The 17,205-nt window shown below is 36.4% G+C and overlaps 1 protein-coding gene across 13 annotated transcripts in view; it reads left to right on the top strand.

Annotated features, from left to right (window-relative positions):
• Window positions 1–17,205, top strand: part of EPHA6 (EPH receptor A6) — a 372,934-nt gene that overhangs the window by 177,182 nt on the left and 178,547 nt on the right. For 12 of the 13 annotated variants that reach the window (XR_010357084.1, XR_010357081.1, XR_010357085.1 and 9 more), the window contains one exon: window positions 5,404–5,739. Coding sequence is in view for 7 of the 13 variants with exons in the window: in XM_064411103.1 (XP_064267173.1) it covers window positions 5,404–5,739 (336 nt within the window). In the remaining 6 variants the exon portion in view is untranslated. Of the gene's footprint in view, window positions 1–5,403; window positions 5,740–17,205 lie in introns of those variants that run through there. The other variant, XM_064411105.1, reaches the window with a different exon arrangement.

Below are 17,205 nucleotides of genomic sequence, written 5' to 3'. Positions count from 1 at the left end.
GTGCAGAAATGAAATGCCATTTTTACATAACCACCTTTGGTTTTGCATTTTCCATATTCATGTTCAGATTTCTATCTTGACCTATGAGACATGACATAAGAAACAGAAATTTTTCTTGGGACATTTGAAGGGAGAGATATTCTTAAATGAAACACAGAATGAACAGTGGATTCCCCTTACAAATGTATTCATGTTCAAACATTTTGACTGACTTTATTGTTTCACATTTCATTTTCTCCCCCATGTCCTGCAAGGTAATATGCTTAAGATAGATATTTTGTTTTCTCTTTTTATTCCTGTGTAGGGTTAGGCAGTATTCCTCATTACAGAGCTCTTCCTCAGTACTGAGAAATTTGCATATGTAGCATTGTGGAAAAAAACCCTCACTTTGATTTAAGACAGGCATCCACTTCTTTCTAGATGAGCTTCAAATCCACTTTGATTAATTCTGTGAAAGTACTGTGTGCTTTTACAAAATTGTACAGCTCCCATTTTTACTTTATGTAGCATTTCCTGGAGGAGAGTGTTCACTTTGCAGAACACCATAATAAAAATCTAATTTCAGTAAGAGGAATGAAAATTACATTAGAATATATTGTTAATCTCCTTCTCCTAGGCTCTTTACTTACACTTTTTATCAATCTCTCACTGCTACTCTTCCTTCTTATTGTATTTCTTTGCCATGTGCAAGTACTCTATCAGCGATCTCTGCATACACAGTGAGCAACAAATAGCATCATATCTAATCCCCTGTCTGATTACTCTGTACATAAAGTCTAACATTTCCCACTATAAAGTAATTGGATGAATTGATCCATCTTTTCAAGGTCAGGCAGGCTTATGATGGTTGTCTGAGTTGTCTGAATTCCTCTCTTTTAATGTTACACTTAAACAATTTGAACCTGACAAACTTATGCTCTGTTCAATAACTTCTGCCACAAAGTATATCCTCTATTTTTAAGTCAGCACTGAATTTCAGCAGCAAAATCAGGCAACACACTTGAAGTTTACTGCCTCTGTTGTTATATATATACACACTTTTTTGCAATTAACATTATGCTCAGACTTGAGGTATTGGTTTGCAGTCACTGGCTTCCATTCTTCCTGCCTGCCTCACAGGAAAAGAATAAATGAAAAGGAGAAAATGGAATTCTACATCAAGAATATTTATCTATGCTACATATATAGATATCTAAACACAATTATGAACTCAAGGGCACAGCCAGATGATGATTCTGAGTATCCTAAGGTGATGGTTAGTCTTTGCCCTTCTGCTGTAACTTCAGTATTCAATGACATAAAATTCTAAGAGTCCAATAGTGTATAATGGACAGTTCTTACTTAAACAGTAACAATTTGTTTTCCAGACAGTCTTCACTCTCAAGTGTGTAAAATACTGCATTGCCCTCACCAGACTTCTGCAGTGCTGGGATGGCTCCTCTTGTTTCCACACACAGGAAAATGCACTTTGCCTTCAGAGAGGAAGAGAATACATAAAACAAGATGAGGTGCAAAGCACTGCATGAGGCACAAACTCAGCTCTGTTGCTTTCAGAGCAGACCTGCTGCACCATAAGACATCCACGCCAGTCTCCTCCACATCAAGTGTCAAAATACTTCCTCATTGTAATTTGTAAATGAAGCAAAGGAAATTACTCACGCTCTGGCTGAGTTCCATCTCAGCAGAAGAGCTGCATGTCTTTATAATGCTCATCCATCTGAACTGTATTTTATTCTTTCGCATCAAACTTAGTCATGAATTTTGCTGTGAGGAAAGGATCCCCTATTTTCACCAATGTACTTGTTTTTCTTAAAAATCAATACAAGGAAAACCCTGAGAGCTTTGCATACAGATGTCTGAGAAGGGTTATTGCTGCCAGCTTTTTCCAATGTGCCAAATAATCTTTGTATAATTTATAAATGATAACAAAGCAATCAGGCCACATTCATAAAAGCCCAGTGACACATAATTTAGCTGAATCTGAGGATTACAATTAATTGTCTCTCTTTGTTCCAAGTTCTAAATCTTAGTAAATGATTCACTGCATGTCATTACAGCTTAATATTTGCATGAAATCACAGTTTAACTGGCATAATTTAACAGCAATTAAAAAGCTATTTAATCCTCATGCAAATTGGCATGAGGGGCCTTCAGTATGAAGTGTGTTTGCGGGTTCCTGCATTTGCAAGAGGACAGTCATCTACTTTAAGACACCTCTAACATAATTCATAGTTTTCCTTTTCGCTGAAATGTGAATGGACAATAATATGTGATTTTTCTTATAACTGAGAAATAAGTCACAAGCCATGACTACACAAACCTTCACTCTTAGTACAAATGAAAAAATATCTTTTAAAAAAAGTATTTTATTTGCTGTATCAGTTCTTCTGTAGATGCCATTCCATGTAGTACAAGGAAAATCTGATAGAAAATCAAAATCCACAAAGACAGACAAAACTCCCCTATTGCCCAGATTTATATTCATTCCTGTTTGGGCCTGCCAAAATTGATGAAATAATATCAGAAAAGCTTGAGCTGCGATAACCTTTGTCATACTATCTATAGTTTATGTAAGATTAAATTTAAGCCAGTTTTAGAACACTGACTCCAATCCTTCAAGCAATTACACAGCTGCTTAGTTTTACGTGCATTAATATTACCAATTATTTCAAGGGGATTACTCATCTACTTAAAGTTATGCACATATGGAAGTGCAATTACGGCTCATCCTCCGTATTCCTAAAACTCCTCCATGGTTTTAACAGTGGGAATTTGTTAAGACCCAGTCATTATTTAATTCTCACAGCGTGGTTTTAGAGGAAACATAATTATTCCTGTCTTCTGAACATAAAGAATAAGAACTGAAGCTGAAGTAATGTGTGATGGTTTTAGCTTATTCCGATCTCAGGACTGTTTTCCAGAGTAGCTAGAGCCGTCATCCTCATAGTTATTTTGTGGGAAGATTGGTTTTCTATTAACCATAAATTCTAGACAGATACATGTGTTAATAAATGCTCATCCATTCAAAAGATTTTAAACTTACTTATCCACTGAAAAAATGCAAAGCAATGTAACACTTCCATCTGTTTTAAATATCAAGTGCTTGAAATCCAGCAGGTAACTCATAATTTATTTCAGGGCAAAGTTAATTACTCTCTTATTACAAGTTACAAGTAAATACCAGAAATGGAAAAAGTGGCTGAATTACAGTTCACAGAAAAGCTTGATGTTTATTATTCACATTAGCACTCCCACACAGTAGCAGCTTTTTTATTTACAAGCATGCCAGGTTTTTTACCCATGCTTATGCCACATAAATAAATAAAAGGCATCACTTAAAAATTATGAATGTTACACTCTGTGTAAAAATTAGCTCGTGTCACTTGCAAGTGTTTCTTATAGCCTTTCAGTCTGCTTAAGAAACTCTGAAATAAGGAAAAGCTCACTCAGAACACTGTCTCAATCAAAACTTTATCCCTAAGTCCTGTTGGCAGTTTTATAAATCATCAAAAGCTGCAAAGCAAGCTGAAAGTTTTCCAAGTTCTGCTAACCATTGGTGAAGCACTGTGATTTTATTGAGAGCTGGGAATATAATGCTTATTCAACTCATTCAGCCCAAAAACCCCAGAGGTCAGCAGTTGGGTTTACCACAGTCATCTCATGTATATCAACACTGGGAGTATAGGGCCTCACATTTTTCCACATCCATGTTTTGAGATTACATCCAAATTGATTTTGAAAATCATACATCTGTAAATGCTTGCCTGAAACATGTCAAGTGGAAGAACAGTAATGCAATAAGAAATTGAGATGAGATTGTTCAGATATCCTGTAATAATTTGTACCTTTCCATCACCCCTTCATTAATTCCTATCTAAAAAATAATTAGGTGGTAAAGTTCTTCTGTTAGACTGTGGAATCTGATATGGAATCATAGAATTATAGGGCCATTAAGATGGGAAAGACCTTCAAGATCACCAAGTACAACCTTAGACCAATCACCACCTTGTACACCAGACCACAGCACTAAGTGCCACATCTCATGGTTTCTTGAATGTCTCCAGGGAATTTGGTTTCACCACCTCTGAGGGCAGTAAATTCTATTGCCTGGTTACTCTTTCTGTGAAGAAATTCTTCTTGATGTCCAACCTGAACCTCCCCCTGGCACAAGTTGAGGCCATTTCCCTTTTTCCGTCACTTGTTGCCCAAAAGAGACCAATGCCCACCTGACTGTACTCTCCTGTCAGAGAGTTTTGGAGAGCAATAAGGTCATTCCTGAGCCTCCTCTTTTCCAGGCTGAACACCCCCAGCTGCCTCAGCTGCTCCTCATCAGCCTTGTGCTCCAGACTTTTCTCCCGCTCCATTGCTCTTCTCTGGACATTGTCCAGCCCCTCAATGCCTTTCTTTAAGTGAAGGGCCCAGAAGTGGACACAGGACTCGAGGTGCCTCACCAGTGCTCACTGCAGGGAGCAATCACTAGATCACTCTTTATATTTATCTTTATATGTATATATAAAGCCTCATATCATTTCCATGTGATCCTAGACAGTAATTGAGCACTTGTGGGACAGTCCATGACTGTTGTGTGATTAGTGGGAAATTGGAAGTGAGTCCCTTGTGGTTCTCTGGCAGTGCACAGACAGCTCTAACACCTGCTTGTTGTCTTTGCACTCCTCCTCATAGCCTTAAAGTACTTTTTCTCTTGCTTCCTGATCATCCTTTTAGACCTTTAAGTTGAAAAGCTGATGTCTTCACTGTTATCCTGATGCTGATGAGATGCCAGGTGGGAAAGAAAGAAAACTTGTAAACTGTTTCTTATGCCTAATAGTCTTGGCCTGTTGCCACCTAACCCTGTTAATGAACAGCAGCAAAGAAATCCCTTGGGATAAGTGGTGAAGGAGAGAAATAAATATCTGGCAGTACAAAACTAATACAAACAATTTTACCTCTTGTCTTCATTCCAAAGCTGTTATTTATTTATTACTCAATTTGTCTCTTACAAAACATCAAAGATTTTTAGTCTCAGAAAAGCCTACATTACTAGACATAAAATAAGGATATAAATTTTGCAGTTAGAGCTCTACCTCAGTACCCCACAGCAGCAAGAGCCATGTATTGAAAATTTGGGTTATGTAGTCTAGGCTTGACGTTCCCAAGTCTTTTTTTGTGTTGTCTTAAATTCTTTCTGAATTAATTCTAAGTTGTTTTGATTATTCAGCTTTTTATGATGTCACCGATTTATTGTTCCTTTTTTTCCAAGGATTGTATGTAGACAACTTTTAACTTTTACATTGAATCTGTCATTGAAATTAGCTGTTATTTGCACATAATTGCCTTCAGGCATTTTTTTTTCTCCGAAGTAGCTAACACTGGCTTACCAGGCCTTCCCCTCCTTTTCTGCAGGGCCACCCTCCGCTCCGAGGAATGTGGTTTTTAACATCAACGAGACAGCTCTGATGCTGGAGTGGAGCCCCCCGAGCGACACGGGCGGCAGGAAGGATCTCACCTACAGCGTGGTCTGTAAGAAGTGCGGCTCGGACGCCAGCCAGTGCGAGATCTGTGGCGGCGGCATCCGCTTCATCCCCCGGCACACGGGGCTCACCAACTCCTCCGTCACCGTGCTCGACTTCGTGTCCCACGTCAACTACACCTTCGAGATCGAGGCCACCAACGGCGTCTCGGAGCTCAGCTTCTCCCCCAAGCAGTTCACGGCCATCACGGTCACCACGGACCAAGATGGTAAGTGCCACATGTCTGTCGCCGTGTCCCTGCCACCTGGGCACATGCTGGGGGGGATCCTGTGTTTCTTGGAAGCCTGGGTTGGTGGTTAGGGGGTTTTGCAGATTGCTGAATGTTTTTAAGTGCTTTCCATGAGGGCTTTCAGCTTCTGATGATGAGGGCATTAAATGCTTTTGGAAGGTTGCCTTTGACCCCATTACACAAGGCGCAAACCCATACCTTTCTGTTTAAAATTAAGTGCAGGCTTTAGCCGTCTGAGACCAGCTGTGCCAGTGATTCTTCAGGATTGGAGTCTGTCTGGTGCTTTTGCAACTTCACTTTTGCAAGAGTAGAACACCACAGGTTAACCATTACAGCTCCATAATTCAAAGGCAGAGTGAAATTGAATTTACTTTCTTTGGTATCTGTGTTTCATAGCACAGATAATACAGCTTACCTCACTGTAAGATACTTCTGCATCTGAATGAGCCATTTCCTCAGGTGATCTATCCTAATAGATTTTTTTTTATTCCTTTGTTTGTAAACTTTGCATTGTTATTTTGAGCTTTTTTTTGCCCCATTTCAGTTTGAATTCATGTCCAAGGTGAATCTTCATGAGGAACATGGGAAACTATAAGAGCTCTCTTTTTTTTTTTTTGTTTATTTCTGCAACTCTTTCTTCTTCAGAAATACTTACTGTGCCAGGAAACAGCATCATAGATTAGCAACAATGCAATCCATATAGCACTGCTCTCTTCTGGCTGGTGTAACTGTAGTCAAGAAGGTTATTTCATAATTATCCCTTGCTGACATTTGTTCCAGAAATGTTTTCCACCTGCTGTGCAGTGACATTGCAACTGCAGCTGAAGTGTTTAATGTAGAACAGGAACTGAGCTGGCAGAACTGCTGTTTGGAGTAGAACACATTTGATGATACGCTTCTGCTAAGTAAAAGTGCTAATGTTCAGGAGCATCCTGTTATGTTCCACTTGTAGGGAAGGCCCTGGGTTTTTTCACTGAGCAGCCTAGCAAAAATCTGCTTACCTGTGTATCTGGGACGAGTAGTTTTGTCGATGAGTAAGTAATGACTCGTTTGCCTTTGGGCATACAAAAATGAACAGCTTGCTGTGATGATGGTGATAATAATGACAATGATGGCAATACTAATAATATTCATGAAAATTGATTTGAAAAAGCCCAAAACCCACTCGCTCACTGTCCATGATGGTAACAGAAGAGCTGATTATGTAAGATGCCTAATGATTTGTAGGCCTTGCATTGAGAATTGCCTGAAGTACTGAGGCAATGTATCATGTTGGAAACCTGCATCTCCCTTTTCCTTTCTCACTAAAGGGAGAAAGTGAGGTGCCAGAAACTTCCCCTGTGTATACTTTCCCTGTGTAAACTTCCTTTTGGATGTTTTGCTCCATGGTATTAGATGCAGTCACCAAGCTCGCCCAGGTGGAGGTCACCTGAAATACAGCTCATTTTTAAAGTGGATAACAGCTGTGTGAACACAGCCTGAGATATTTAAGTAGTAAGCTTTTAAAAAATAATGTCTTTTGCTGTTGTCTGTCCCTGGTTAAGGATATAGATTTTCTCTGCAGTTTACTCAAAACAGGGAAAAGACCAATGCTTTGATAGTGTTTGACATACTGACAGTAAACTCTAGACTGTTTGCATTCCCTTTAATAATTCTTACATTACCAAAAATGCTATTGGAAAGACTTCAGAGGATTTAAGACCAGATTTTCAGAATATCTGTCAGTTTATCTGGATATAAAAAGACAGCTTTGCTTGAGAGAGTGCTGTAATAAATGGAATGGAGTCATATATAAAATGTAGTTAAAGAAGAAAAACATTCCTATAGGCTTACAGGCTGTGTAGTTGTATAAAACTATAAGCAGGGTGAATGTATATTTAAAAGGACAAGAAAAAATGCAGTGTTGTATGATATGTGGAAGAAAATTAATGGAGTTGTTGTTGATGGAAAGTATGGAGAGAAAAATGGACATCTTTTTGAGTTACTTTTACTCATAAATAGAGAAGGGATATAGAAAAAGCTAGGATATCCAACCTCAGAAAAGCAAGCTCTAGAACTAAGGCTTTGGAACATTGCAGAGGTTTTATTATAAACTCACTGCTGGTAGTCTTTCTTTATAATCTTAATTCAGATGAAATGGGTAGTAGTTATTGCATGATGCTGCAGGTTTGTGCACATATTCATAGAAAACAAAGATCCAAGATTAAACATATGACATGACACAAAAACATATATGTTTTTACAAGGACCACTTTACCAGAAGTCCAAAGATATTGGTTTAAATCAATTTTTTTGCATTTGATATGTGTCTAATACGAAAGATATAGGTGTGCAATAAATTATGCCCACACAACATATTTATCCCATGTTGATACTACCTTTTAATATGCAATCTTTTCCTACATACTGTTTTAATGGTTTTGGTATGCACAATGCAAGAAATGCAAGACCTCTTTATAAATACAATAATTGTTTTATTCAGTTGTCAAATCTTTGTTAAGAATACAGACCAAAATCTTCTGCTGTTGTAAGTCCAAACCACTCTGTTAGCTACAATCATTTAGAGAAGGGTTTTTCTTATTTTATTTTATTTTCTTTGAGCATATTGGATTTACTTCCCTCTAGTGGCCTTTTCTTTTGACTGGTTTGTGTGAAATTAACAGATTTGTCATTAAGCATGCAAAATTATTAGCTTGTTCTTCAGGGGATTTTCTTTTCTCTCTTTTTGGAGAACAATGTTGCTGAATTAAGTAATTCAGTGAAGAGTTCTGTGGGCATCCACAGAAACTGAATTGTATTCTGACATGTTAGTGAAGAGAGTAGTCTGAAAACATCAAAGAGGGGGAATATTTGCTGACAGGAGAAGCAAACTAATTAAAAAGTGATTAAAGCTGATTATTATGCACAGAGCCCTACCACAACTAATATTAAAATCTTAACTTCCTTCTCATGCAGTCACAAGTATCAACAAGATTAAGAGTGGTACTCAGCTTTAACAGTGACAAGGAGCACACTGAAAGAAAGTAACACTTGAAAAAAGGCTTTGCAAACTGCATCCCTCAAACCTCTCTGTAATTTGATGTCTAAAGCATTGCCAGACTTGATCAAATACTAAAAAAAAAATTTACTAACATTAATATGAGTAAGTCTTGGAAAATTTGCTTGGTAATATTGATTACATTTTCCTTTAATTTTATACAAGGACTCATAAGTTTGACATCCATGGGTTTGGTTTTAAACCTTTGGCTTCATAAAGAAACCAAATTTCTGTGGTCACATTGTCAGGCACCACAAAGAAATACGAACCTATTAGCCAACACGAGTTTGATAACAGCAAAAAAGATTCAGCAGAATTGTGAAGAATGACCCTTCAGTCACCAAGGCCTTGGTTAGCTCTGCAAGTTGAAAAGCAAATTTGAGCTACATGGAGGGTTGTTTCTGTATTAGTCACCAGCTGACTGACCACTCAGCCTTCTTGTTGACTGGCTAGCGAAGAAAATATATGTATTTATGGTCTTGTACAATCACAGCAGTGTTTTGTCCAGCCAGTGTGGCAAACAAGGATAGGGCAGGGTGTGTTGGGAGGTACAAATGTTGCAGATGAGGGAAGTGATCGATGTGCTACAGTGATCTATGTGCTACCCTTCAGTAGCTTTGTTTCAAAGTGTTTTGAGATACCAGAATAAATCCTCAATTTAAACTCAGATAAATGGACAGATAAACAGGATTCTGCTCAGAAAAGCACTTAAGCAAAGTTCCTGCTCAAGAAGGAGCATTAGTACATATTAAAGCACTTTCCCAAACCACTGCTGAAGTGATTTGTAAACAACTGAAAGATAAAACATGTTTTCACAAAAAGCCTCATCAAAAAATGTTTAACAATGCTATTGTTCAGAAAAGTGCCTGGATGCCTTTTCTTTATGAGAGAGAAAAAGTTTTATACAGCAGTAAATATGCTGAGTACAAAGTAATTGTGCTCAATCAACTTTAAATCATTGTGTGAAGAAGCAGAGAATTATATGCTGAGTTGTAATTTACATTTCTCTTACGACTAATGGAAGAGACATCTCAATATATAACTTTCTTAGCATGCCATAGTGTGCATTGCCTAAGGAAAATTCAGAAGTATTGGGGGTTTTTCATGCATAATTAACATAGTAAAAAATAAATAATTAAGCAAAACAGAACTTAAAACAGTAGTTCCTATTTCCAAATACCAGCTTTCATTCACTGTTCATTCATAAATTCTATTCCTTTAGAGCAGAGAGGGTTTTAACACTACAAGGAATGGGAGTATGAGACATATCCCAATTTGTGGAATGTTTGCACTGGAGAAATTCCCTTTCTGCCACTGCATCCTGGAAAGTCTTCTCCTTGCTCAGTTCTGCAGTTTGTGGGTGACTCTGTGACATCAAAGACCTCTGAGGCATGAGCAGCTTCACTCTGAGGGCACACACCCTACCACGGTATTAAACACTTGTTTCATTTTTCTGTGTCTGTCTAGTGTTGACAGCTGAGAGTTTCAGTCAGACCCCAGAAGTGCAAATCTGTCAGGATTCTGTTGTGTAAGATATCTTATTTTTATGTGGGCCATTGGCAGATGCATGGTAGGTGGTGTTTCCTAATCTGATGGTAAAATCTTGCCAGCGTTTGGAAGTGTTTAATCTAATTCCTTTTGTCTAAGTTAAGGTCCATTTCTAGTACAGGTGGATCCTCAGACATATTTGTAGTTCAATGGAGACAGTCTGTAGAAAAAGGAACCTCTTATCACTCATTGCTATGGGAATTGATGAATACCTGGAAGGACATCAGTATCTCTTCGAGAAATAAACACGACTGTATCACCATGAATTAAAGGCATGAAATATTATAATCACTGTGGAGATGGTGTAAGTGGTTAAGAGCCTCATCTGGCTGACATTCTGTGTCTCAGTGACACTACCAGGACAGTTTATCAGTTTATCAAGATTAATCCTTGTGGCTGATGACAGTGGAGTTTCAGGATCCTCACCGGGGTAGCAGGGGAGTTCCCTGTTCATTCATCCTAAATTAATGTAGCTGTAGCATCCAACATTCACCCTAATCAAAAGTCAGCTTTCCTTTTTTCCTCTGAGTCTCAAATCTCTACAGACAAGATTGTCATGTGTGACTTTAAAGTCAAGAAAGCCTCTCTATTCATAATGACATGATGAAACCCCTTCGAACCATTTTCCAAACGGTTTATGTTAATAGCTTATCAATCCAAAGGAGTAGCTCTTCTAAATGGCTGGTTATTGGAATAGCAGATCCATAAATAAGGATAAAAGACACTTATAAGACAGTGACAAAACCCTCCATCAGGCATTGCTAGAGCTCCTGCCCACATGAAAGAAAAAACATGACATTTTCATAGATTACAATAAAAAATAACTTTGTGGTATTTGTTTACTGGACATCTACAGTTGCATTGGGAGTTCCACCCAACACTGCATCTGCATTGCTGATGCTATTTTTGTGAAAAATTTAAAGAAGAAATATCAACTTCTTGGTGACTGACTAGGGACAGTCTGTAAATGTCTATATTGAAGGAGATGTGAAGACAGCAAAGACTACAATTTCTAAAAAAAGCTCAAGATGCATGATAATACATTTAAACAATACATTTTTAAAGGAATTCAGCATTATTTAAACAATATTCAGTGTGTTTATGATATGAATATTTATGCATATTTATAGCAGTGTTTATATATATTAAGCATTTTCAATTGGAAAGAAAACCTCAAGAGAGAAATTCTGCATCTCAGTTCTCAGACTTGTGCAGGTCTGCCAGAATTAAGAGTTTAGAGCCAAGGTCTTTGTGCAACATAATTATTAGTCACAGATTTTCATCTGCTGGTTACCTCTGTACAGCTACACTACTTGTAGGTGATGTTTCTTTACACATATGCCTGATTACTATACAGTATTCATAGGAGAGAAGTGGCTTTTGAAACAATCTTGATTTATTTCCTGAATTGCTTTTTTAATGCTTACAAATTTTTTAACAGATTTTTCTGCTGAAAAATCTGGATGGCCACTCATTTTTTTTTAAGGCAGCAAAAGTCAACCTGGTTGCATTTACTTTCATCTCTCATAGACCAGAATTAGGCATAAGTGAGTCAGCCAATGCATATATTTTAAGATACATTTCTCTAACTTGCACAATATTAGGAGAACAAAATTAAATTATAGTTTGAATGAGAAGGTGAAGGGTTAATCAATGCTGTATTTTTTCCCACAATTTACTTACCAGCGTGGTCTGTCAGCTTCTGTAATAGTTTCTTTCATTGCAGAGTGCACCATTATTTATAACCATTAGCAATTTGTCCATGACATGCATTTTCAGCAGATTTCTGATTTCAGTTGTAGCCACTAAAATGCAACACCCAAGTGCTGCAACAATTTTATATTTAATAACAATAGTTTATTTCAATTTGTGAAAGGAGCATTTGTAGAGGAATACGTAAAATAGTCATTACAAAGAAATTGACAGGCACACAGCACTGAAATAAGAAATACGCCTTAATTTTGTTTGTTCCTGTTGTAGTCAGTAGCTGTGAAGGGCATTCAGCACATGATCAAAACCCCTAAGAAGGAAATGTGTATTTATTGACTTTGGTGATTTTAACTAGAATGTTAGATAAGCTCATTGGTGCTATCTCCACACTCGCCTAAGAGCCATGTTAAGATAATTAAGCACATTTCAGTTATCTGGAACCTCTCACAATGAATGATACACAGTGAAAAGGATCACTATCATTGAGTATTCTGGTCAGGGTAGGGAACAAGGTATTTCAGATATGAACCGGATCAGTGAATTAGAAACTTCTGCAACAAATGTTAATTGACCAACTCAGGAAAATCTTCAGAGTTACATTAAGAACCTTCTGTTTTCAAAGTTTACCTAAGCATTTCTGAAAGATACTTCATTAAAAACAAAACCAGCCAATCAAACTAGAAAAAAATAAGAACAACACAAAACCAAAGGAAACTCTGGTGTTTCCAGTGCATGACAAGTGAAATTATGATTTCTGTTGCGTTCTTGGTAATAGTGACTTTGGTTAAGTGTAGCAAAGGAAGACATTCATCATAAATGGTCAATCTGAAAAAACTGATCTTTATACATCTCATGACTTTGACACAAATCTTTAGGGAATGTGTTCAAAATGAAAGACACAGGAAATTACAAACCTATTCTTATAATGTTCAGGGTCTTTAAAGCAATAATGTTTCCACAGTTTACCTGATTAATTTGCTTTCTAAAAGTAGTTTCTTCATTACACTCAACAACTCTTGACTCTTCCATATGCATTTTCCTTAGGCTCACATTTTGGAAGTAGTTTTAATTTATACACAATAATGGCATCAAGTTGTGCACTTTGGAATGAGAGCAGGCTCAAATTCATATAGTTTCCTAAGCTTTAGAAGTTTATTTTATAGCTCTGTTAGGTTCAAGATATTTCTAATAGCATGCTTTTACCCAGACTAACATGCTTTCTGCCCAGACTAACAATGAGAGACATCTGTTTGTTGTCTTCATATTTGTGTTGCATATTTAAATGTTTTCCTACTGTGGTAAAATCTATGCTGTGCTTCTGTGAATGAATAATAAAGATTGCTCCTCTGGAAAGTTTATAGTAGCCAGGGTATGCACACCTAATATTTAATTTAGAAGTGCGTGTTGTATTTAAAAACAGTCTTTTATTTTAAAAAACACCTATTTGAAGTGAGATTTTATATTTGAGTCTGAATCTTCATCTGTCAGAGATGAGACAAGAAGTGTCAGGATTGGGGGATGCATTCTTGGCCAGGGGCAAAAGGGGAAAAAATCCACACTCATAATCTGCTAAATCTTATTTCCATCCAGCATGCAGTCTCTCTTTTCCTGTGAGAACTGTTTTTTGCATATTAAATATGCATATTTTTCTTTGTTTCTCTTTTTGTAAGGCTTCCCTTAAAATCTTCACTTGAACAGGAATAATCAGGTATTCAAGACATGGCTAGAAGTTATAAAGTAGACTTTTTCAATAAAACCATTTTAAATCCTTTTCATACTTCTTGACCTGGAGCAAGTGCAACTAATTCTTGTGAAGGACTGGCTCTTCAGAGTATTTTGTGTTTTGTTGGTTTTGCTTGCTAAAGTGTCATACATTGCATCAGATACAAGTGATCTATTTTGCTATTTACATGTAGAGTCACGATAGCCAACAGGAGAATGAAGATCACTCACAAAACCATTCCCATGGCAAACTTGAGTGAAAGAAAAAGCCATGGTAATGAAAGAATGTATAGTATGAAAAATAAACTAAAATTTTTAATAATTTTAAAATTTTTAATAATTTGTTAAACAGGACTTTAAATTGGACTTTAAATTGGACTTATTTCATCACCATATTTCTTTCTTGAAATAACAATGTCATCTTTTACATTAAACCCCCAGCATTTTAAAACTAAAGTCTTAAAGCAAATATTTACAAGCAATCTCTAATTGCAAAATTAGATGTAATGTCCCAAAGCTTTTTACTACCAGTCAGTTACAGATGTCCCACTGGATAAAAATGCAATGTAGTCCTAACTCTGCTCCTGTTCCCTGAACACTCCTCTAACTCTTTTGCCTTCATCCTCAATATTTGGATAATGAGTCACAACTTTTCTACTGAAGTTAATGACAAACCTTATAAATTGCTGCAATGTTAATTAAATCTTATTCTTTGAATGAATTTACATTTGCAAGAATTATCTTTGTGCTTATTCTGTCTGAATATAAAGTTGTTTTTTAAAATTTTTCTTTCCCATATTACTTTAAATAATGCATGCAACAGCTTCTAAATAATGAGCTTGATCTATAATGGTATTGAAGCGTTTAGAGACTGTTGAACATTTTCTAAGTGATTTATAAATTCTAACTTCTTATACATGGCAAACAGCTGTTGTATGTTCCTGTAAACTAGTGACAAGTTGTTCAGCCAGCTTCCAATACTGAGTTTTACAGTTTAGAAATTAATTATCATCATGTTATATTAGCTGATATTTGTCTGTAAAAAAATTGTCTGATTCCAGTTACTGGTTCATACATACATACATATATACATACTATTAATCTCCAAGCTCCATTATTCAGAATTAGAGTGTTCTAAAATTTTCTAACAATTCTTTCTTTCTTTCTCTCTTCTGTAACTTAAGATCAGTGAAGACTTAAAAAAAAATGTGTAGGGTAGGGGAATATTGGGATTGAGGAAATTCAGTTGGATGGATGATGGGCTTCAGTCTAACAAAAATAGAGAAAGTAAGAGTTTGTCTTTTCCCTCAATTTATACATTTTTTTGTCAAGCTAGAAATATCAATAACTGGACATGAGATGAAATTTTGATATCTCATTCATAGATACAATTTATTCTAAACGGGAAAATATGTTAACTGCATCTCTCTATGCAAATTTACAGAAAATATTGATTTCAGTTTATAAATAATGCAAGTCTGACTTAGGAAGTCTTCAGAGAAAGTAAATAGAGGAAATCACATTTTTCTAATGTAGTATTGAATAGTGTTTAAATATACTTGCTTGTAATTGGAAGTGAATTTTTTTGGTCAAAGAAGCAATTTGAGAGCATGTAAGATGAAAATCTCTACCTTTTCAGACAACACATGTGACTGCAGAGCTGTATTAACATACTTCCCTGATGTGTATTATTTTGGTGCTGGGAAATTATCTCTGGCAGAGAACAGTTTAATCTGCATTCATCTCCTTGGCCTTTTCCTGAAACCATCAGGTTCAGTGGTGCCAGTGTCAGTGGTAACCTTCGCTGCATGAAACAACACACTGTAATACTGAAATTTGATTCATCTCACTAAACAAAAAATGTTGGTGAGATTTTGAAGGCAGATTTCACAGAGAAGTTTCTCATGGTGCAACCCATAGGAGCTGGTGTAAAAGGAAGTTGTGTCCCAACACCTCCAGCTCTGCCCCAAAGACACCAAGGCATCACCATGGACTGTAAGGTTTTACCATCACATTCCAAAGTGTTTCTAAGTGCAGTTTTCTGCAAGGTTAGGAGCATGCTGCAGGAGGTTTTATCTGTTGATCTATTTAGCAGCTTATATGATATCACATTTACTTCATTATCTTCTCCTTTTGTAATTTTTCCTCTTCTGTTAACCACTGCCCTGTAACACAGCTGGTTCATAAAGATGGCCTGACATTTCTAGCTAAGCATCAGGGATGTTAACAGCCACAATTCTGGGTGGTGAACAATTCCAAAAGAAAAATCCATGCAGATATTGGTCTTCCACATTCATATTTATACTAGAATTCTGGATAAACTTCCTAGATAGTCTTTACATTCTCATAGACATCATAAAGCTAAGCTCTTTTAAGCAGCGCTCTGAATAAAATTTGTTTGCCTTTCAAGAAGATGGTTTTGTTGTCAGACATTAAAAACGTGCCTTTCTAAGGCAGTTTTAGGGAGGATAATGCTGACATCTTAAAAAAAAAACTGGAGTGGGTGGAATATATGTCAGTTTATATGAGCACATCACTATTAGTCTCAGTTGATGGAAGATTAAAATATCAATATGATTTTTTCTATAATTAAAGATATTTGAAGGATAAAAATGCATAACACTTACTATATATAGTTTTGTTTCTACATGCATCCACATATAATAAAAAGAAGTCTTAATATATGTATAAATAGTGTGAAATAGTTTGCCACTGATTCGTTAGTCTAACTAAAATTAAATACAGGTTGATACGTTAACATCTTTCTATTTATATAAGAGTATTTAATTTTGTGGAAATCTTTTGTACTATTTCCATATTTTCCATGGAACTTTTTCAGATTATTGGTTCTTCTTCTTCAATATTCCTGATTATCTCTTGGGGGTTTTAGAAACCCTTGCAATAATTACAGATAGAAAGAATTAATAAGGGTAAATATTATTATAGCATACTCTATGGACTTTAAAGTATGAAAATATTCCATTATTCTGAGTTACAGCAATATGTGATAGTCCTTGTAAAAACTGCAGTATATGCAATAGAAAACAAGAATGGTACAAATTTGTCTGCAGTAATACAAATTCTCCAAATTTCAATAAAAGCAATTTTACTGCTGGTGACTTTCACAGCCATTTTATGCAAAACAAAATGTATATGATCAATCCTTTAATGGGTACTGATTTTCTATGTGATTGAAGCTTATTTCCTGTATGGGACATTTCATTACAAAGTGCAGAAGGCTCCCTTTGGCTGCTGGATGATAAATTGGGAAGGGAACTACTCAGAGTAGTGGATGGGGGTAGATAATCCTGTAAATTCAAGGATTTACAGGGAGGCTAATGAGAGGGAAAATGGCCCTCAAATCATCTTTGGCTATTTCACAGCTAAAATCTTTGGTGTTTGGGTGACACTAGTGATCTCAAAATGAA

Source organism: Passer domesticus, chromosome 2 (assembly GCF_036417665.1).
Source record: "Passer domesticus isolate bPasDom1 chromosome 2, bPasDom1.hap1, whole genome shotgun sequence".
Lineage (NCBI taxonomy): Eukaryota > Metazoa > Chordata > Aves > Passeriformes > Passeridae > Passer > Passer domesticus.
Note: the sequence above shows the minus strand (reverse complement) of the source record. Positions and strands in the feature narration are given on the sequence as shown.